Here is a 22,958-nt window from a genome sequence, read left to right as displayed (position 1 = left end):
TAATATTATTTAACAAAGTGTTCAACATAACTAATATTTGATAATATACACATACATATGTTTACATACTTTCAGCGGAGATGCACACATACATAAAGGATCCTCCTCACAAACTATATTTTCTATCTACAAGAGTAATAATCACATCCTACAAGCTGCTACTCACAAACCTATGGACCAAGACTCCACCTTCGCCTCTCCTGTCAATGGAGGCAGATAAATCAGAGAACACCCTTATGAACTAATGTTAAATAAATTAAATTATTCCCATGTTTATATGTATATAATATATATGTGTGTGTGTGTATATATATATATATATACATATATTCCATATGAACATCATGCCAAACTCGCAGCATAATAAAAGCCCTCCATTCGAAAAAGCAGGTATAAGGTGATTTTAATTTCATGGCAGGCAGTTGAGATAGTGCCGCATTACGCGTTTCATACATATATATATATAACTTTGTGTTGATAAATTATATAGAATTATTAATTAATTATTTTAATATGTTAAACTCCAATAAACTAAAAAAAAAATTAAATACAACAAACTATGTCATATAACTTTCATTAATTAAACATATGAGCTGATTTTCTAAAATGTCTTAACCTGAGAAAACCTTCTTAATTTAAGACTGACATTGTAATTCACAAAATGCTTACTTCAATGAGAAAATTCTAGCGATTTTCTTAATTTAAGCACTTATCCTCGTTAACATGCCTAAATAGCATGCGGAGTTCCAAATGCAACGTTAGGGATACCAGCACACATGTTGTTGTCACCTGATCCATTGTAAGAAAGAACATCTTCTCACTGACAAGGGCGCACTTAATATACGATGAAACACGCTGGTTTCTTCATCAGTTTTCTTTTTTATTCAAGATTCTTTAAACTCCAAATGATAAGTTTCAAAGCTTTGTCAGTTCATATTAACAATCATATTCATCGTTCATTTCCAATGAGGTGAAAATAAATTTTCATGACAACCTTAGATGTCCACCCAATGCATTTCGGGTCAAGTAGAAGTCTGACCCTTCTTCAGGGGTCTAAAAGTAAATGAGACAGGACCATTAGCTTCACTCTAGCATACAGTCTAATACATGTCAATTAATCATGAATTTTAAATGCATGTAACCACAGATTAAATTACATTACACATGATCGTTAACTCTTAAGGTCAAAACCACAGAAAAAAGTTTAACCGTTTAAAAATATATTAAAGAATGCCAAGTGGCTGCAAAAAATATTTTTTTTATTTTTTTATTTCGTGTTTCACAAGGTGCGCCGCAACTACACAGTTAAACGGTCTATATACCTCTGAGTGCACGGGGATCACACAGTTATAATTCGTTGTCACCTGATCGATCATCAACTGACAACTGCGGAACCTTCACAAAGAACAGAACCATGATAATACGTCACAGAGTTTCAGATAATGACAAGACAAAATGAAAATACAAGGCATACTGAAAGGGGCAAAATATTAAGGCCACCTGAGTGGGCTCTTACTACCATTTTGGTGCTGGTATGATCCGTTTTGCGCTATTACTGTGTTCGGTAATACCACATTGTTTTCCATTTACAAATCCTCCAGGTGAAAGAGGACTTTGTAACTGGAAAAGGCCTGAAAGTACGAGTTCACCTTTGAGTATGGGTGTAGCAGCACCCTGGTATTACTGCTACTTCCTGGTGCTGCATTACCTCATGTGGTAGTTCCACAGGACTTAGGTCATTACTTAGGGCAGTCTATGATGGAACACTTTACAAAAATCCAATATCACACAACACCATACAAGACGCCACAAACTCAAATACAAGAAACGTTCAATTTGAAGATGTGCCCCCAGGAACGTTGTGGTAATTATCAATTTAATAAAAATAAATTGGTCATTTAAACACGGGTTAGCGGCTGCGTTTCTGTTCATGAACGGTGTTCTAAACGATGCGCCAAATCGTAGAAGTTCAATTTATAATGTGTTCAGTTGAGCGCTGAGATAATTGTCATACATACGTAGTACCTGTTCTGTATGCAGTTTCATAAGCTGAATCCAGGCGCCATTTTGTGACACGCCTGTGGCCAAGGTATGCTCGTGAAGGACTGGCTCTGCGCTGGAAGTAATTGTGGCGCTTAATAAATCGAAGGGAATACAATAGAGTTCTTACTCGGGAACAACACTGCCATGCCTTCACCCACGTACCTAGGCCATTTTCAGACTTTTATTTCTCAGATTCACTCAACTGCAATGCAAAGTGCGGCCCCTGATAAAGACCCTGCCTGCTGCCTTGGCTATGTGATTTAAACTGGTGGAGGAACTGCGTTTGTACTCGCAGATATCCAGAGTACACCTGTAGGAAATACCGTTTTTGCTCCCCTCCCCCAGCATCAAATGCAGCGTGCAGTGCATGACCGATGTATGGCAGCCCTGCATGTGCATGCCTTTCAGAAACTGTAAGTAACTGAATAATTGATGTAACGCACAATGTAATCTTCACAGTGTAAACGTTGCCAGTGAACCACCTCATAATGTGAGAGTCTGTCCATGTGTGAGGGTGGGTCCATGTGAATACTCGGCTCTGACCACAACATGAACTTTGTGTTGCAGCTATGAAGAAATTGTGACCCTCGTCCTGTTTTCTTTAATGGCCCTGCTGTGGTTTACTCGAGACCCGGGTTTCTTTCCTGGATGGGCGTCACTGTTTCCAAAGTAAGTATAGTGTATTATCCCGTAAGCACAGCGCATTTGTGTTTTCTGATGAGTGTCGCAGAAGACAGTGGGACGATATATCATAATTATGAATTGGTGATTTAGTAGACCTTAGTAGGGTGATATGTGCGAGTTAATTGTGTTTTATAGTTTATTAATTGTAATTTACAGACAAATGCCAGAGACCCACCTTGTAGGTCAATAAAACAAAGCACCAGAACAAAGATAATTTACAATCAGCCATCCTTACATGGGAGGACACAGCATACTGCTGAGAGACAGCATACTATGACAAGCTAACATGCAGGCAGGGTGAAGGAAATGACAAGCAACGTAACAGTGTACAGAAACAAGCATTAGCAAAGCCAACATGTGCAAGCACATGCAGATACAGCATTCACAAATATTGATTGCGTATACACCGAGTCCACTCCAATTCACTAATAAATTAAGCCATGGACATTGTTAACAACTCACACTTTATATAATATGCAATGGAAATCTATGATAATTCACAGAATTTCGTTTCAAGAAATGTCAGTCGGCCAAGACCCAAATCTCATGCTTATTTATGATGGAAAGAGTCACTGGCCGGGCTCTGAATGCCTGTCATGTGTGTCCTGAAAGACACAGGTAGAGACACTCTAATCTGTATCGGTACTACCAGTCACTGGTACTCAGAGAGTGCAGATGTCAAGTAGCTTTTATCTGTGTGAAGCTGCTGGGGAGGTTTGAGAAAACAAATCTTGCCTGGTAGAGGGAAGAGTAGCTGGGGCTAGAAGGTGCATCATCATGTTTTCGTCCATGAGATTTCACAGTACTACAGAGGGCTACCAGAGCTGTATAATGACATGGACTGGTCGCAGAATAAAAGACACATAGGACAAACAATAACTTAAGGGAGTTCATCCACTCAAAACAATGGCTGAAGGGGACACACCTAAAACACCTTTTAGAGTATTTCTTTTTTGTACATTTTGAGTCGATGACATGAGCTCTGCCATTTGGCTAATGTTCACCTAAACTGAAAGACAAGGAACATCGGAATTCATAAATAAAGTTTGAAGTCCTCATGCTGTACAACATTGCCACTTAAGCTAGCATTGTTTTAGGTGATGCTTGACAGTTGTGAAGTTGTTGTCCAGTGAATGCCTGTTAGGTAGACAGGCCTAGTTAATTACAGTATAGAAATAAGATGTCCTTCATAACTTTAATAAAATCAAACTCTTAGTGGGCTTGGAAAATTATAGCTAATCTTGATTTCTGTGACACATAAGGGTTTTGAGGAAAAAGGTAGCCTAGCTAGGCACTATTTCACTACTACTGATCTGCTGAGCTGTGTAGTCTTTGCAAATCCAGTGCTTTCTTTATTTTTTAGAGTTTTTCCACTAGTAGTTTAAACACCATCCATTACGCTCCAATGGCGTACTGCCACAATATTGAGATTTCAAGATTGACTTACTGAAATATCATGGATAAAACATCAGCTACCAGAATATTAGGAAAAAAATACATATAGTTAAGCATATGTTTACTATATTTAACTAAACCTATATGTACCTTGCAACATGTATATCATCAAGGTAAGTAGATTTGGAGTTAAGAATAGTTAATCTAAACTACAGTTCCCTGTGCTTGGAAGGTCTCTGGAACAATGTGGATTGCAGTTCAGGAACCGGATAATGGTAAAACATCCATGGGGTCTCAGAGGTACATGCTGCACAGTTAGAGCACTTAGGGCAAGGAGGCTAGCTTGGTCCAAATCCTAATACAGTTAACAACCACCCTGCTCACAATGCAAAATACACTCACAGAGGACAATCATTCACATCACACATTGTACCTATGCAGTTCTGTTGTTTGTTGCTAGGGGCTCTGTTTGTCGTTTGCTGTGTGCTGGGGCCATACCTGCTACGTGTCTCTGGCCTGCTTTCCCTGCGCATATCTGCGTCTATCTGCACTGCCACTGCCGCCGCATTTGAAAATCCCGTGCCGCCACAGTGTGCACTACATCGACCGGTGTCCATTGCGGCAGGAAGCCGCCCACGCCTCTTCCGCGCCCGGAGGCGCTTTAAATCCGAGGAGAGCCCCCGCGTCGCGGGACCGCGCGCGGGTGACGCCGGGCTAAGCCCGGGCAAAGGGCGGGCCCTCTGTGGCCCTCAGAGGCCAGAGGAGACAGGGCTGGGCCACGGATCTTGGATTCATCTACAGCATACATTGTTCATTCACAACGTTGTGGTTCTTATTGTGCTTACCTCCACGTGTCAGTAGAAGTTAGAAATACAATAGGGACACCTGGACAAATTTGCCTTTGTTGCCTTTGCTACTCAGATTGACCGTGGATTCCTTGTATTGTGACTAACGCTTGGCCGAACCCGTTGCACAGGTCCCGCTTCACAGAGGGGTGCTCTTCCTTGTGGGCTGCTAGCTGCAGCTGGGGTAAGATAGGGGCTGAGGGCTGCGAGCAAGAGGGCCGGGACTACATTTCTTAGGAGTCCCAGTAACCCCGCCTGTTTCACCTGGCCCGCTCTCCCTCCCCGCCCCCGACCCCAACGACCGGGTAGCCTCTGCCAGAGTCATAAATTAACACGTGAATACGCTGCGCGGGAGCGCGACGGAGCTTGCCGGGGGCTGCAGGGGCCTGACAAGTATTCTACAGTTTCCTTTCTAGTAAGTGAATTTTTTGTATCCTATTGGTGTGAAGTAGGGCAATGTCTGCCTTAACAAGTACCGCCAGCGCCTGTTCAACTACTTCACCGACTGAGACTGGTCTACTGGCTATTGGCCCTTTAGATAAATTCTTTTTTAACCGTTCATCTTTAATTGACAAAGAGTTAACCTTGGCCGAGAGGCGCGCAGAGCGCAGACAATCAATTGAATTGCTTAAAAATTCTACGGACAAGTATTTAACTCAAACATATCCCACTCTGGTGACTCCATTATCTTCAGCAAACTTTCCAGTTGCCAACGAACAATCTGAAGGACAGGCACAAATAATAAATGAGGAAACTGTTACAGATTTGAATAGTTCCAGTGGGAGTTACATCCGTCCTATATTGCTTCCTGATCCAGGTGCTCAGGTTATCCCGACTCGACCTAAGCTTGGGTCCAAAAGAAAAAGAACAGCCCCACAAAGAAAATGTAAAAATGTGGCCAAACCCCCTCTAAAGCATAGGAAGCTACACAAAACTGTGGGTACAAGAGAGGTTGTTATTGAAGAAAACCATAGCATAGGAAGTGTTCAGAACTCAAACCTTGTTCCCTTGGATAGCCTAGACTCACAAGAGAAAATTTGCCCTGAGTCTGCTTTATCAACTAACGATAAATTGCTACCACTTGCAAATCTGCTCCCTGAGCTAGAAAGATTACTTATCCCGATAGAGAATAGAATTGCCAAGCTCTCTGATAGGTTAAACCACTTTGAGCAGGCAACACTAGATAATTTTTATTCTACAAAATCATTGATTAAAACTAATGCAAGGGTGGATTTAAGTATAAAGCCCCATGATAATATTAACCTTGTCACTCAAGATAAGGGTAGAAGGTCTCAAAACAACTCTCCTTCACCCCCTAAGACAAGTAACACCATTGTCAAAACAACTACCAAATCTACTGACTTGGTATATTTAGGCCCTGTCCAACTTCAGCCTAATACCACTAATACCACAAATCCACCCCAGTCTATGGTATCTCAATCACAAAATCCATCTCCCGTTGCTGGTTTAGGGGTTACTGTATGTTCCTTAGTGGGTAAAGCTCCAGTACCCACAAAAATAACCAACAAGCAGTTAGTTCGAAACAATCTTGCGGTTGGGACAGGGGACAATGTATGTCTTCCAGCGGGTAAAGTTCTAGTTCCAACCCAACCAACTAATAATCAGTTGCTGTTGAAACCTGCACCCCGTCCTGTTCCTATAGTTTCCAAATCAATCCCACCTCCCGTGATAAAGCCACACCACAGAAAACCCCCAGTAAACCTTACTCCGGATTCCTTCCCCTATGTAGTAGTCCTTATAAATGTCCCACCACTTCCCATAGGGCAGAGAGAAACCTTCCAGATGCTTAAAAATAAGACCATGCACAGGTTAAGGGAGAATAGACCTCTCCCAGGAGACCTTGACGGGTTAATCATAGGGGTAAGGAGAATAGATTGGATAGGGTATACACCGAAAAGTTTGGGTGGGGACTGTGTTGTGGTTAACTTTCAAGATCCAAGGGTGGCGGGATGGATAACTAGGCAGGGATGGGGTGAAAATAAGGGAGATATTAGAATTGTAGATCTTACCTTTTTCTACCCCCGCCCAACCAGTGTACTGACTAGCCTGCATAACGAACCCCTGAACCCTTCTGCTGTATCATGGCCAATTACTTCCATACCAGCTTCATTATTTGGTCAGAACTATACCACATGTACTAACTATAATCCTCAAGCTGGACGGCTGGACCCAGGGTGGGGATATTGACAAATTACTAGAGAGTGGAACAGTAGTATTGGAGGGATTAATAATGAGTCCAAGGGGGCCTGTGAAGATCATGTTAGTTCTACTGTCACAATCTTAACTGCTGGTTACACAGAGAAGGGGAGTTTTGTTGTAGAGGGAGGTACCGGGATGGAAAATATAAATGTTAGTACTGTGAAACTTGCTGACCCCATTGACGATCTGGGGAAGGTCGTTATTAACATTAAAAGCCCAATGATTTTCCGAGTGTCTTCTTATACTAACAATCATGATGGGTCTGAGTTTAGCTTTGGTACGCTTTTATCCTGGAATGTGGCAGGGTTGAGTAGCAAGTTAGACTCCCAACTTTGGGTAGAATATATCTGTGGGTTCGATGTTTGTTGCTTCCAAGAAACCTGGGCTTGTGACCCCCTGTTTTGTTGTGGTTATTTAAACTTTTCAATACCAGCATCGAAAGGTGGTAGGGGTCGGCCCATGGGAGGTCTTACTGTATGGATAAAACAAGATTTGGACATTACCATCAAAATATTGGACCTGGGAAGTAGCGACTTACAACTGTTAAGAATCTCAGCAGATAAGGGTCCGTCATTGGACTTGTATAATGTTTATATAAGAGGCAGTAATACAACCAATTCCTCGACCTTAGAACTGTTGTCTGCCTGCTTAGAGACCAAGTCCCAAGATAGCAGGGTAATTATAGCCGGGGATCTTAATAGGACTTTTGAACCTTTAGATTGTACAAATGATCCCCTAGGGAAGGATGAGGACAACCTTTGGGGAGTACCATCTTTATGTTTAAACCCCGTCCCAAGGTGGACAAAAGACATCCTATTACTAAATGCTATTTGTATGGAACATGGTCTAAGAGCACTGAATGGGAGAACTACAGGGGACAAGGAGGGTAGTTGTACCTTCGATAATGGTAATAGCAGGAGCAGAATCGATTATGTAATATGTAGTCTTCAGTTGTGGCAGGGGGTTATTGATATGGCCATCAGGCCTAGAGTAGAAAGTGATCACAACCCCCTTTGTGTGACCCATAGGTGGTGGAATGCAGGAGTGGGAAATTTGCACCTAAAGAACGATCAGATTCCAGTCATGAGCAACGACGAACGTAGGCTAAAATGGCCAAGGGTATTGGCTAACGAGGAAACCATGACCTATATCAACCATGAGGTTGATAGTGCAATTATCGCAATGGAGGCGGCTGATCCAATAGTTCCCGGGGTTAGGGATATCACCGATATCCACAATAAGTTATTTTCCCTCCTCAAACCATGTTTTTTGACCAAGAGTAAGAAAGGGAGGAAAACCCAGGAAGTTGGAAGGTGGTTCAATCGCCAATGTAGATCTGCACGACTAGTACTGGGACAAGCTATTAGGAACAGGGACCGCGTCGCAATAAAAGAGGCAAGGAAACAGTACAAACTGGCCATTTTCCAAGCCAAAAAGAAATGGGACGAAGACCACTGGGCTGAGTTAAAAGAGGCCTCTAGCAATAAGGACTCTAGGTCCTTTTGGAAAATTATTAAGTGGGGTAGAGGAGGTGGCCCAGCAAAGCCAGATAATAATGTAGCTGAAGAAGCCTGGGTTGACTACTTCAGACCACAATATGCTGAAGTCATGCACCCCGGGGTAGGTGAAGGCATAGTGCCAGTCTATGCTATTGACAACATGTTCTCCCCCAAAGAAGTAGAAATCGCGATTAGATCTGTGAAAAGTGGGAGAGCGCCAGGGTTAGATGGGATACCCCCGGATATCTTCAAGTATGATATGACGAGATGGGTGAGGTATATTTTTTTAGTAGCAAATGCCCTAGCCAAGGGGTGGTGGTCCCCGACCTTTGGAAAGGTGAAATTATTATTCCCATCCATAAGAAGGGAGATCGCTCATCGCCTGCCAACTATAGGCCCATAAGCCTAATAGCAACCATGCAAAAAGTAGTGGGAAGAATGGTTGCAAACCAGCTTATGGACTGGGTTGATGCCAACAATGCCCTTTCCTTATACCAAGCTGGATTTAGGCGAGCTACCAGTACCATTGATCAGGTCTTCCGCTTTACCATACTGCGGTGGAAGACGGTTTTACTGGGAAGAGGCTGCCTATATGTCGCGTTTGTCGACCTGCGGGCGGCATTTGATTTAGTCCCCAGGTTTAAGCTATGGTTGGTCTTGCGAAAAATGGGAATTCCTATTGATTTGCTTACACTAATTATGCGTCTACACGAATCCAATTTCGCAAGAATACAGTGGGGTGGGAATGGCGAGTTTACTCCGGACTTTCCCGTGGAAAGGGGTGTCCGACAAGGCTGCTCCATGGCTCCCTTACTCTTCTCATTATTTATTAATGGGATTGTTAAGCGAATGTTGGAAGCAAGCGTAGACGCACCCTCGTTAGCGGACGCCAGGGTTCCGATCCTGATGTTCGCTGACGATACTCTTATCTTGTCCAAAACCCCTGCAGGGCTGCAACGTGCATTAAATATTTTTGATACCTTTTGCACAGAGCACGGGCTTGAAGTAAACGTGGGGAAAACAAAATTAATGGCCTTTACCCCAAACCGTAGAATCTATCCCAAGGTAACCCTAAATAATTGTAAGTTAGACACTGTTAAGGAGTTTACATATTTAGGGGTACAGATAGCAGAGAGCGCTGGCTGGTTGCATCATTTGGAAAAAGTGGTCATAAAACATCAACAACTTTCAGGTGCTTTGAGGGGAGAACACCGCAAATCAAAAACAAAGCCGATTAAACCCGCACTTATAGTGTACGATGCCAAGGTTTTAGGTGCCACTTTATATGGTGCGGAGTTATGGGCCTGGGACAATCTTGCGGCCCTACAGATATCTGAGAACAAGTTCCTCAGAGGGATTACAGGACTTCCTCAGAGCACCCCCCTAATACCATTGTTCCTGGAGTTGGGTAAACGCCCAATTACTGACAGAGCGCGATTGCGCCCTGTTCTCTACTGGAGGCGTCTTTGGACAACTCCAGAGATTAGACAATATGCAGAGGGTTTTCTTTGGATAATTAAGGAAGACATCTTTCACAAGATAACATGGCTTAAAAATCTAAGGGCAATGCTAATTGATTTGGGGTTTTCCAATCTTTGGAATAACCCAGCGGAAGAAGAGTTCCCAAGCAAAGAAGCCCTCAAATTACGTTATTGGGATTGGGTGGGTGGTAATCTGCTGAAAGACGTTAGGTCTGACTCTATTGGTTGGTCGTTTCTTGGAGACAAAAATTTTTCCTATCCTAGAAAATTATTGGGATACTATTACGGTACCAATGGATAGGAAGCTAGTCTTCCAGCTAAGATCCGGATCCATTCCCTTAAAAAAACTAACGTCACGCTGGCATAAGTCGACTAACAGGTTATGTCCAGCTTGGGGTAATGCAGAGGAGAGTGTAGGTCACTTTCTATTTGTATGCAAAGCCTACTCATTACCCAGGAGACTATGGCTCACCCCTGTATGTAAAAACCTGGGGACACGTGACAGTACAGTGGCTTTAAGAATTTTGTGTACAACAACTCATGAATCGATAGTCATCGGGGTAGCTAAATACTTGGGTTGGGCCTGGGCCATCAGGCAACGTTTAATGGGGGGGACCAGTTAATTAGGTTTTCCTTTTATCTTGATTGGCTAATAATGTAAAATTACTTGTCATATGTAAACTTTTTTATGCTAATATTGTATGAGCTGCACAGAACGCCTATATGAATTTATATTTGTAAATGTTTTGTTTTTAATCTGTAAATGTTTTTATGCTGTGCTTTTATGAGAAATATCTCGAATAAAGCTTGTACGACGACGACGGCTAGTGGCTGTGGGCCCGTTTCACAAAGCTAAACTGAGACCTGAAGTCAAAGTTTAGACATGAAGTCTAACTTTAGACTTCCGGTCTAAACTAAATGCCTCATTCTGAGTCGGTGGTCCTCCTGCGGGCAGCCACACCAGCGCTCCACCAGAGTACTGCCAAGCCCAGAGCGAGACCACTCACCGGATTACGATAGTAATCCATGGCGGGCTCGCGGTGCTGCGACGGTGCCATGGCGCTGCTTGTCTAAGGCCCATAGCAGAGCCTTAGACAGGCACTGCCATGAGACCCGCACAGCGCGTTCCAGTCATGCCGGACCTCCATACTGCAGTTACCCATTGTGGGGCCTGCCACAAGTGCGTGCCCCTCCGCCACAAGTGTGGAGGCCCTTTGTGAAATAGCCCCCTAGACTTCAGGTCTAAAGTTAGATGTCAGGTCTAAACTTTGACTTCAGATCTTAAGTTAGACTTTAGGACTAAACTGAGACTTCAGGTCTAAACACAGACTCAGGTCTAAGTTTACCTTCTTGAATTGTGCCCTATGAGTATAGAACCACTAAAAACATAATTCTACAACTCCAGTTCCAAATGTATTTTGCTTGAAAGTTCTGTTTGCCCACTAATTATATTACCAGTGCCAATTTGTTTCTACTGGATGCCAGGCAGTTTAGTGGATACTCCCAGTGGCACACGAGCCCTCACCATTGTATAACCTTGAGTGTGTCCAGAAGGTGCAGTAAACAGGCCCCCAAGCCTGGGACTTCCATAGAATGGTAACCCTGAGGCTCAACAAGTTTCTAGTTAGTTACCAGTTGCCACTCTCACCATTAATAGATCAACAGGAGATTCATTTTCCGTAGATGTCATATTCCTTAATTACATTGGTGCAGTTGATTGACAGAGATGCAGCTGGCATCACCCAAGGCCAGGACTTTTATTTGTTTATTTACGTATTAATTTTGTAAAGATAGTCATCTTCTGTGGATCTAGCTGCACATAAATCCAAAATATTTGCAAGTAACAGAAAGTAGACAACAAAACAAAAAATAATGCATATCGTAACGGATGAGCGAAGGGGGTAGGTGAACTGCTAAAAGTCTCAAACTGTACGTTAGTTCCATTCTTGCGATTTTCTGACTGAGAGAGTAAAACAATAAAAAAGGAGCTAAAAGCACTAAATGATTGCAATAAATGTCAAATAGAACTTCCTGTCTAATGGGATTTCCAATACATGCGTTTCGAACTTTTAAGCACTAGAAAGACATTCTGGATTGTACCTTGCTCTCACAATGAACTAGGACTTTGTTTTATTTTTTTGATCGTTCCACATTTTGCTACTATGAATTAAGAAATATACTTTTAAAGTGCTCTAGCATTAAATGCACAGTGCCCTTTAATAAGGTTTGTTACTTTATATTATACGGTACCTGAGTTCAAAACTTCAGGACTTTCTCAAGTAAGCTGAGCTTCGTCGACCATTTCACCCTGCAGAAAGAAATGAAATATCCATAGTTGACATCCAATGACTAGAGCAATAGTGCTAAAGGCCTGGGGTGCCAGTAGCAAAGAACTCATTCTCACCAAAGAGCTACCCAGAAAAGGCCTGGCATTAACGTTAATAGTGCCCTTATTGATCAAAGAGGAGGAAACGCTTAGTCAGCCCCATCAGATTTCATATCCGTGGCATAGAGACGGCTCATAGATATTTAAAGCCAGTTCATTAAATAATTGAGATATATCCTGATGGCTAATATATTCCTTATGAGATTTGAGAGTTCACAGCACTGTTAGAATGCACTCCAAGACAGCTCAGAGGAGTTGTTAAGTCCTCCTGGTCAAGGCATGGACGAGGCACATGTTCCTCACACCCAGAGGCGGCTCCTCTGCTATGGCGGATTTTAAGCAGTGCAAAGTACGAAACATAAAATGATAACTTTGAGTTATTATCATTTTATGCTTCGTGCTGATTTGCGGGGGTGCGGGTGGGTGGGGCTGCTCTGCTCTTGGAGCAGGGCAGGAACGAGTGGTTTGCCCACTCCTAAGTGCGCAATGTCTGTTTGGTCGTCCCAAGCCAGTCATGCACACTTTCTCTGTTCTCCAAGCAGGCTGCATTACAGCCTGCATGGAGAACATGCCCACCACTCCAGTCCCTGGCTGAGTGCCGTGTACAGCGCTCAGACCAATTGCAGCGTTATGATTGGTCAGGGGAGACTGTGTGCTAACAAATTACAATGCTGCATTGCAGCGTTGTGATTGGTCAGTGGGGCCTTGCTGGGCTTCCTGTTCCAAGACGAGGAGAGCAGAGACACAGGATCTGGTGGCAAGGTAAGTATATATTTTTTATATTGCGCACCCCAATCCCCCCGTGCGACTCCCCCCCTGCGTCAGCCGCTGCCCTGCCACCCGCAACCCATGCCAGCCGCCACTGCTCACACCGCTGGCATACAACCATTCTCTAGGATAACCTCTCTTTGTGTCCACAAGCTATGAAAATAGCTCTAAGAAAAAGTGGGAAGGGTGGAGACCAAAAGAGGAGGATGTCCTCTTCACGAACTCTAGAAGGGGGTTGTGACCGAAGTCAGGCTGTTTTGGACGTGCTGTTGAAGAGGATTTGTAGCAACAAAATCTATGATGCTAATGTCCAGTGTATGTATTTATCATCTGTATTTGTTCAATGTTGGGAATCTCTCTAGTAGAGCCTCTCTACTCGTATCCCGAGCAGACACAGGCATTGTGGGATTTTCTGGAAGAAGCCAACCTCCTAAAGAGGATGTTAGTAGCTCTGTTAAACTATACAATGTGGATAAAGGGAAAACATGATATCTCAAGAGTTCCATAAGATTGTGCTGTAGTGTATGACAGCAGAAGTGTGAAGAATGTCTGGCATGTTTTTTTCCTGCCATGGTTTCCATTTTGTGGTAATTTGTCTGTAAAGAAAGGATACATGGCAATCACTTACTAACCAGCCCCCATCTTTCTCCAGGTACATGGGCTATGCTACTGACTCAACGGCCGCCTTGCTTCTGGGACTGCTCTTCTTTATCATCCCTTCATCAAAGAGGACTGGCTTCAGGGGAAAGAGTTGCGTACTTTATTCTACTCATTAATGGTCCTGTTAAATGTAACAATACTTTCTTAAGAAAGAAATCAAACTCAAAGGCCTTCTGGTGTCAGCCATTGTTCTGACACCCAGGATAGCCTTTTGAATAAGTATATTAGTGTATGTGAATGAACCAGTGAACCCTTAAAACCGTTATGTACATGACTGAGAAAATACTTGAAATGTCTTTTCAGATGACACATATGTATACAGACGTGGCCCGTGCAGGTAAGAGAGGTGGGGCCGGGTGGGGGGAGGATTTCGACGGACGATCATGAGGGAAAAGAAAATAAATAATTAATTTTCCTTTGACATCGTCCGTTGAAATCCCCCACCCAGCCCCACCCAGACCCACTGCCACACAGCTCTTACCTGCATCGGGCCGCGGCTGTATATATAGGTTTGGAGTTTTTTTGGGGCACTTTGGAGATTTTACCTTAGAAGCTTTTTAGCTATTGTGAATTTAGCTATGTTTCCTATATACCCATTGGCTGTACTGTATGATGTTGAAGTAATGCACTAGCACTTTATGTTCACATTCTACTATATCAGTACAAATAGCAGTAGCGGTCCATGGAGGGAGTTCGGTGGGCAGTGAGGCGGGGCGGGGGAGGGGCAGGGTGGGGAAATGTAAACACCGGAATATGGATGAATGGAGGTAAGTACACATTTAAATAAATAAAACAAATTCCTTTGCACGCGCTGCATCGCAAAATGCGATGCAGCTCGCGCAACGAAATTCCCTCTGTGTGGGAGCATATTTTTTCATCTGTTTCCCTACCCACTTTGTAGAGGGCAGGGAAACAGATGAATTGTCCGCTCCCAGCGGGTGGGGGCATTTTATATCCTTCCGCTCACTGGGAGCGAGCTTACTGTTTGCTCTTGCTTGGTGGGAGCTTTAAAATTGCTCCCGCCAGGCGAGACCAAACACACTATGTCTCAGGCTGGACCTCCAGAGATAGAACAGGAGCACGGCCCATCGGCCTGGGGAGGGGGGGGCCACATGTGACCCCCCTCCCCTTAATATATAACGTATTTCCCCCTGGACATGGTCCATCTGGGAGCACAAAGAAAATCAAGTTTTGCCACAGATTCACCGAGTCTCCACAAATTCACCGTAAAAGTGAAATAAAAAACCTTTTTGACCCCCACCACCAGGCCTAGGGGATCAGGGTATTCCGACCCTTCCTCCTTTTGTTTCTCTTTTTTTCTTGGGACTGGGATGAGTCAGAGTCCCACGATGGCTTCTAACATTTCCTGGCTGAAATGTTGGCAGCCAATCAGATTTCAGGATGAGAAATGTCGTATCTGCAGAAGATTCACATTCCTAGGTATACAAATTTATTTTCTTCTTTGAAAACTCAAAATAATTGAACAAATTTATAACCAAATCACAGAAGGATTCTTCTTGGAACAAGAACTAGCTTTCTGCCAAATTTGGTGTAATTACATTCCGTGTTTCAGGCATCTGTCGTGTCTAAAATCACTGTGGGAAATTGCATGGGCAAAACGTGTTTTGGGACACCCTTTTTCTCAGCTCTCACATGACAAATCACCACAAATTTCTCTAGACAGCTGCTGAAGTGAGTGTCAAACTAGTTTTGAAAGTTTTGTAAGGATTCGTCAAACTGTGCCAAAGTAATTACCAAAACAAAAAAGGCTTTGCCTATGGAAACTAGGTCCTAACTAAAACTACCTACTGACAATGTCTTTTCTAGATTGGAAGTACCTATTTCATTCATCATATGACATGGCAAAGGACTGCCCATTTTTACTGCAAGTGTCTGCTTTTAAAGATAAGGCCGCTGCGACGTAACAAGGGTAAGGGGTACTTGGTTGGTAACCCCTGAACACTTGCGCTGGCTGGGTGTTCTGAGACTTCTGTTGTGAGCACTCTGGTAACTGCGCACAGGTAGCCTAGTGCAGCGGGGACTCTGCAGGTTTAGATATTGACTTGGGGTAGGCCCTATAATGTTAGTGTACACTAATAGGGAAAGTCAGTGTGATTTACTATTTTGTCTGTTGTGACACTTTATGATACCAAAAGGAAGTAAACTACCTTAGAGTGCAGTTTCAATTCCCTTTGGCCTACAGAGGCTAGTCAAGTATTTAAAGGGGGTGTAACCAATGCAGGAAAATGAATTCCGCAAGTTCCAAAAAGATATCAGTACAACTAATCGCTCATCCAGAATCTTCATATTTCTCTGGCTCAGCCCATGATCCGATTCCGGGTTTTTTGTCGCTCTGCTGTGCAGGTTTAGTTACATTTCTCTCCAGCAGCAGAAGCAAAGGACTCCCCACTCAAAGGGAGCAATTAAAAGTGCTTCAATCAGCTGAGGAGGAAAGGGGAGGGACTGAAGGATCTACATCAATCAATCATCTGTCAAAATGTACCGGGGAAGGGCTTGAACAAGCCCACTGAACAAAGTAAGGGGCCAGACGTCTGGAACTAACACAGGAGCCTGCTCCCCTTCGAAGATTTACTGAGAAAGACCCTGGCAGTGATGTCAGTGAGGAGCAGAGTTGAGGCCCCTGGAGGAGATGTGACTTAACTCCTGGATGCTGCAATTGTTTACTTTCCTAGCATGCTGTGCAGGAGGATTGGGACAGAGGGTTAGAGGTGCTGTGCCCCCCTAGGATTGGCCAGGGGTACCTGACTTCTATAAAGTTCAACTTGTTCTTTAACTCTTCACAAGAGGGAGGCACCCTCTTGCTTGGCGTTTTTGGCACTTCACTGCTGGACCCTGTGGCTGCCATTGACACCTGGACGGAGGAACACCCTAATGCCCAAAAAGGACTAAGGACTCTGCCCAGTGGACCCCAGTACCAGTGGGTCTCCCCTAGGGAGAGTGAGGTTGGTCTCCTTACACCCCTGAGGACAAGTTGGGGAACAGTCCTGGACTTCTGCATCCAGAGTCAAAGACCGGGAGGAAGGCTGGTGGAAGGTGCAAGGAGCCAGGAGAACCAGCTCTCGGTGGATTGCACCACTTTGGAGATGAGGAGGTCTGCTGTAATTGCACCTGATGATTAGAGCCCACCATCAGCAGTAAAACGAGCCCAAAATTGACCCAACAGGGCCAGAGTTATAGCATTTTGAATATTGGTTACCTTTGGCCTTTTTTACCGAATGAAGCGAATGGGACTCTGCTACATTTCCTACAAATACTACTAGGTTGGGCAAGAGGCTTGCGGTCAGCGCAAGGATTATTCATTTATTTGCACCCAGAGAGAGGGGTGTGCTTGGGGCCCTCTCACCAGTCTAATTATTGTCATGGGGGCCTTTTCAGCCAGGGGGCCCCTGCTTTCAATTAGTCAGAGGAAGGGGCATGCATGTGGCCCCCCAGATTCTTCTTTTGTCCCACATCCCTGGAGGAACCCATTCTCGACCTCCAAGGGCCAAAAGTAAAGGGGGAGCCCTGTCACCCCCTCCCCAGTAGTGGTGGGCCTGACCCACTCCCTGTGCCTGTATCTGGGAGAGTTGAAGGAGTCAGGAAAAGAGAAGCTGCTGGCTCCCATGGCTACACACGGAGGTTAACTGCCATGAACAAGCGGGCGGAAAGGGACAACGTAATCCCTAGGGCAGTGCTAGGGCAGTGCCTGGTAGGCACCGCTATCATTGTAGGGACTATGAGCCCCTATGCCGACCGCGACCACACTGGCCACCATCGTAATGTGGCAGGCAGTGATTCGGTCATCAATGGTGTTGGGACCGCCACTGACGGGCTGTCAGTGGCGCTCTCACCGTCATCGTAATTGGGCCCTATATTCTCACAAACATTATAACAATTACACTGTGATTGAAATTTTAAAAAAGTATAGCACAATTAACATATTAAGTAATAAATAAAACAATTTGTAATAAATGACTAAATATTTTTTAATGTATTATTAGTTAAATAACTTCCCACCCTATTCTCCATAACAACACACCTAATATATAACATATAAAAACAAATTATTAAAGTTTTTACAAAAGTATAAATTAATTAAATGTTTCAATTAAAATGAATAATTAATTAGTAATTAATTAATGTTGATTTAATTACCATCCTATTTCTCTATAAACTAACGAACACATACCCAAAATATAACTTAACAAATATGATAATTTCACAATTTACATAATTATCAATTTAAAATTATTATCTAATTATAAATACATTATTTTTTAATTAGCTTCCTACCCTATACCCCTAAAATTCCAACAACCTGCACCTAAAATATATCTTAAACATTGTAATATTTATACAATTTACATAATTAATTAGCAATTAGAAAAATAATTTTAATTAAAATTAAATATTAATCAATTATAATTAATTTACTTTACACCCTATATACCTACAAACCCATAATCCACACCTAAAATAAAACCTAAAAAATGAATTAATTACAGAATTTACATAGTTATCAAATAAATAATTAATCAATATTAATTATTAAATAATTAAAATTAATTTCTTTCCCTCCCTTTACCTCTACAAATCCCACGATCTGCACCTAAAATAAAACTAAAAAACGTAATTAATCACAATTTCTATGATTTAGTATCAATTAAATATTTAATTTTAATTAAAATACATTTTTCATTAATAATAATAATTAATTTACTTCCCACCATGTACCCCTACAAACCCCACAACCCGCTACCACAATTTTTTTTATAACATATACAATTAAAACATATACTAAAATACATAAAGATAATTAGAAAACTATATTTTTTACAACTATATTTTTATACATTATTTTCACATAAACATAAATGTAGAAAACCATAATATTTTTGACATTGATATTACTTACCTTAGAAAATCAATATTCTTGATACTTGAAAACGATATTCCTGCATCACGATATTTGTGGATCATGATATTAAAAACTCGATAGTTCTACGTCTGGATATTTTTAACGTGATATATTGTCCGAATACCCGTTTGCTTTTGACAGTAAGAGTTATGTTTGAGTTATGACTGGTAGCCTGTGTTGCGAAAGCTGTTTTATCTTCGTACTTTCTATCAGTGGATGAGTCCTATTTTTAGTATGTACATTATTTAATAGTGCTCTATTAGTTTATACTGTTCATACTTTAATGTAATTCCAGGCTCTTTCGACTATGAGCCACTGATCACGTGGAAAGAGTTCCAGGCCTGCATGCCATGGGAGATTGCTATACTGGTTGGTGGAGGCTTCGCCCTAGCCGAAGGATGTGAGGTAATGTCTTTACCTTATCTGGCATCTGCTAACTTTTGCAAGCTTTGGAAGCCTTTTTAACTGCTGCTTTAATTGACCTCCAGCATGAACAACTGTTAGCCAAACTATCCATTCAGAAAAAACATGTTTAGTTCATTTCAGCATGTGTCCATCTGATTGCCAAGCTGTCTTTCCATTAGAGCCAACATTTAGATGAAGAACAATTGACATCCTTAAAAGTAATGTATAGCTGAAGGCCACATGGCTTTCCATGACAGTATATGTCCAGTTGAAGGCCGGTGGCCATCCTTCTGAGTCTATCCTTTGAAGTCCAGGTGGCTGTGCGTGAGCCTGGGCCCTGCAGAAGGCTTGGTCACTGAAAGACAGAAAGCTTCTTGCGTGAGTCTATACATAGCTCCGGGTCAAGTGTGCTCTAGTATGAGGTAATTTCTAGCTGAAAACTGAGAGACTTCCTGTGCCCGTGCCCAGCTGAGTGGCTTCCTCAGTGGGTTTGGGACCAGGTGAAGGTCTTGAGGCTTCTCATGTGAGCCTATGTCCAGAAAAAGGCAGGTGACTCCTGTGTGAGTCCACATCCAGCTGAAGTCCAGACTGTTAAATGAAGGTTCCACAATAACATAAGTGTGGTGCTTTGAAAGAAACCTCAGTCTGTCGATCTCAATGCTGGGTAGACCTTTGCAAATAACACCCATCACTTTTAAGCATAGTGCCTGCTAAAGTTATATCAGACCTTTATCCACTAGACTTCATAGACACTGCATGTGGTACAGACAATAAAGCTGAATCATAGCACACTAAGAATAGTTGTCAAAGGGCTCTTCTTTATTTAGCCTCACATTTCCCTTAGCATTTTGAGTCTCAATGAATGTTTATTGTTGCTGTTTAATGGTGTGCTACGAATGAGCAATTAAATTATCAGAGTGGGATATTGCCCAATTAAACTGAACATAGCTGAATATACAGGTGGACAATTGTCTACAAATTGCCACATACTGGGTGGACAGTTGTCTACATTTTGCCAGGCATTGTTGTTATCACTGGTATCTATAATTCCTAAATCTTTCATTGTATTACTGAATTTAAAGATGATTCCAAAAATAGCTTGTGTCTCTTGTAACTTCAGTATAGTGCAATTATGCTAAACATTATGATTTAAGAGAGATCTGTAGATAAACTATCAAAATGGATATCTGCCTTAGTCTGCCCGTGTTGCTGTTTGTACCACCGCCAATGCATGAACCAGATACAGTACAGTGAGGAGAAACAAAATGGTGTGGTAGCTTTTATGCTGCTAAGTTGTTCAAAATGTCCATGATTCTTCCTGTCAGCTGTCTGTGCCTGTGAAAACACGTTTTATATATATGTGTGTATGTACATATTTGTGCGTATGCGCTGTTCATACACAGAACTATTTTTCCTTTTTTGGCATACAGCTTCCTATCACAGAGTATCACAGTTTAGCAGAAATATGAATATGTCTTCTGCACAATGCTGCAAAGGGGTCTTTCATGTTCCCGCGGGCAGTCTCAGTTTGTTTCAAGTTAGGTAGAAATAGGGGAAAAACATTGGATCCTTAGGCCCCTGTGTGGTAGGAAGTCCCCAGCCTCAGATGGGACACTCAATTTAAGGATTTTGTATACATGTGGAGTGGTCACAGTAGGTTACATATTTGGGGTCTCACCAGATGTTTCAACGGGAGGGCACACCGTTTTATGTAATACCATTGGATGGTACCATAAGGCTGCAGATTAATAAAATGTCTTGATGTACACTGAATGCAGGCTTCTAGCAACTCTATTGCATGAGGAACTAAGGGCAGATTGGCATGGGTTGTCATGGCTTGTGCAGGCAAGGAAAGTGACTCTGAGAACTAGAGGAGTCCTCTAAATGGCTTCTATGGACTGAGGTTCTCTTAGGGTTTGAAGAGAGACATTGAGTTATAGATGAGAGGCACTTTGGATTTCTGAGGATTTATCGAAAACTGGCGCCATCTTTAAACCTGTGTGATAGGCTAACATCTGTAAGAGCCAGCTTGTGGCCAGAGAGAGCCAGCTGAGGGAATGTGATGTTCAGCCAAGGCATCTGACTGTTAGGAATGGGTGACTCGTGCTGGCAAACAAAGGGTCTCTTGGGTAATCTGAGGCCCAGTACAGGGTGGCATATGATGGGCAGAGGGCAAGTTGAGGTTGTTTGTGGGAAGGTTAAGGTCCAGTCCATGGGGTTTATATTTAAATACTGAGCACAGACAGTTACTTCAGGGTGCTTGAGGGTCAGGGGACCAGCTAGCCTTTTCTGATCTACTAACAGTGATTCCTGAGACCAGCTAAGGACATCGTAGGACTGGCAGAGGAATCGATTGCTGATTCATGAGACCGGCTGAAAGCATGTTAGTACTGGCAGAGGACCTCCTCTGAGGAGGACTAACTTTAGGGTGGCTGATGAATAGATGGCTGAGATATATCTTGAAATCTCCCAGTGTTGGCTTAGGGGCTATGCAGTCCAGATTACAGTTTGTGTGGACTGGCTGAGGTAATGTTAGAACCAGCTAACACCCTAAGAGATCCAGGGGAAGAGCTTGGTTGGCAAACTAATGCCATCTTAGCAGTGACATTAATGTCGAAAAGCAAGTCCCTGCCCCTCACAGTAGGCCGCTGGCCCCTAGTTTGGCTTTCTGATGCTCGTGTGATACCTGTTCCATCTTCCATAGTTACTGCCAGTGCCATACCTGTTTTGCATTTGAGGGAAACTTACACTGCGACGACTTCTGTGAACAGAATGTGTGTGAGGGAAGCTTGCAATGCCTTGCTGCCAATGCTTTGTACTCTGTTCGGCAATATTCACATCCAATGTTTAGACAGGAGGGGTAGGGGCATGCATCCCTGAATATCATGTTTATTATGCTATTTTTCGGTTTAGGACCAAACACTCCTTAAATTCCAAAAGGCTATGGTGACAGTGTTCAGTGTTCACCATTTAAGCAGGTCATGTCTTGGGCTGCCCAGGTAATTGTATTGTCTTCAAGAGGGGCTCAGCATAACCACGTTTGAAGACTGCTGCTGTAATGCAATGGCCCTGCAAACACAGATTGACTAAAAGAGAGCAGTATACTTATCACTCTTCCTGACCTCTTAATCATGAACAAACACTTTTCTAAAAAAATGTATCACCTCTTTAGTAATGTCTTCCTCCCTAGCTTCTGGAAAACATAAAAATTATTTTGCTGTTTTGATTTGGAAACCTTAAATCTTCACAACTCTAGAAGGCTGCTTACAATAAAGGTCAAGTGTATTAAAAACAAAAAAATAGTTGAAACGCAAAAGTTCTTCAGGTGGAAAGTGCTTTAATATTGATAGAGGTCTGGACTAGCGATATCGTCGTATTCTTATTTTCTTCGGAGCTTCTTCCACAAAATTCTAGGCCTTTTGTTTCCCCAAATAAAACTAGAGAACTCCCCCTGCACTTTCTTAAACCAAACCTTCTCAAATTCGAAAAGAATGGTGTTAAACAAAAAGGTAAACTTCGGGAGAATTGACATTTTCCGGAGATTTGATCTGCCTAAAAAGGATACTGGGAGTGCACCCCAAGCTCGTAACAGTGTTTTGACTCCAGCAACTAGTTTATCAAAATTCACCTGAGCTAGTTTCTCCAAATTATTTT

General features: G+C 42.6%; 1 protein-coding gene across 1 annotated transcript in view; it reads left to right on the top strand.

Moving 5' to 3' along the window:
* Positions 1-22,958, top strand: part of SLC13A1 (solute carrier family 13 member 1) — a 206,801-nt gene that overhangs the window by 118,582 nt on the left and 65,261 nt on the right. Inside the window, exons 11-13 of the mRNA XM_085654191.1 lie at positions 2,611-2,712; positions 13,974-14,071; positions 19,195-19,304. Coding sequence (XP_085510317.1) covers positions 2,611-2,712; positions 13,974-14,071; positions 19,195-19,304 — 310 coding nt within the window. The remainder of the gene's footprint in view (positions 1-2,610; positions 2,713-13,973; positions 14,072-19,194; positions 19,305-22,958) is intronic.

The sequence above is a fragment of the Triturus cristatus genome, chromosome 4_1 (assembly GCF_964204655.1).
Source record: "Triturus cristatus chromosome 4_1, aTriCri1.1, whole genome shotgun sequence".
Lineage (NCBI taxonomy): Eukaryota > Metazoa > Chordata > Amphibia > Caudata > Salamandridae > Triturus > Triturus cristatus.
The sequence above is the reverse complement of the archived record's forward strand: the minus strand, read 5'-3'. Positions and strand labels throughout refer to the sequence as shown.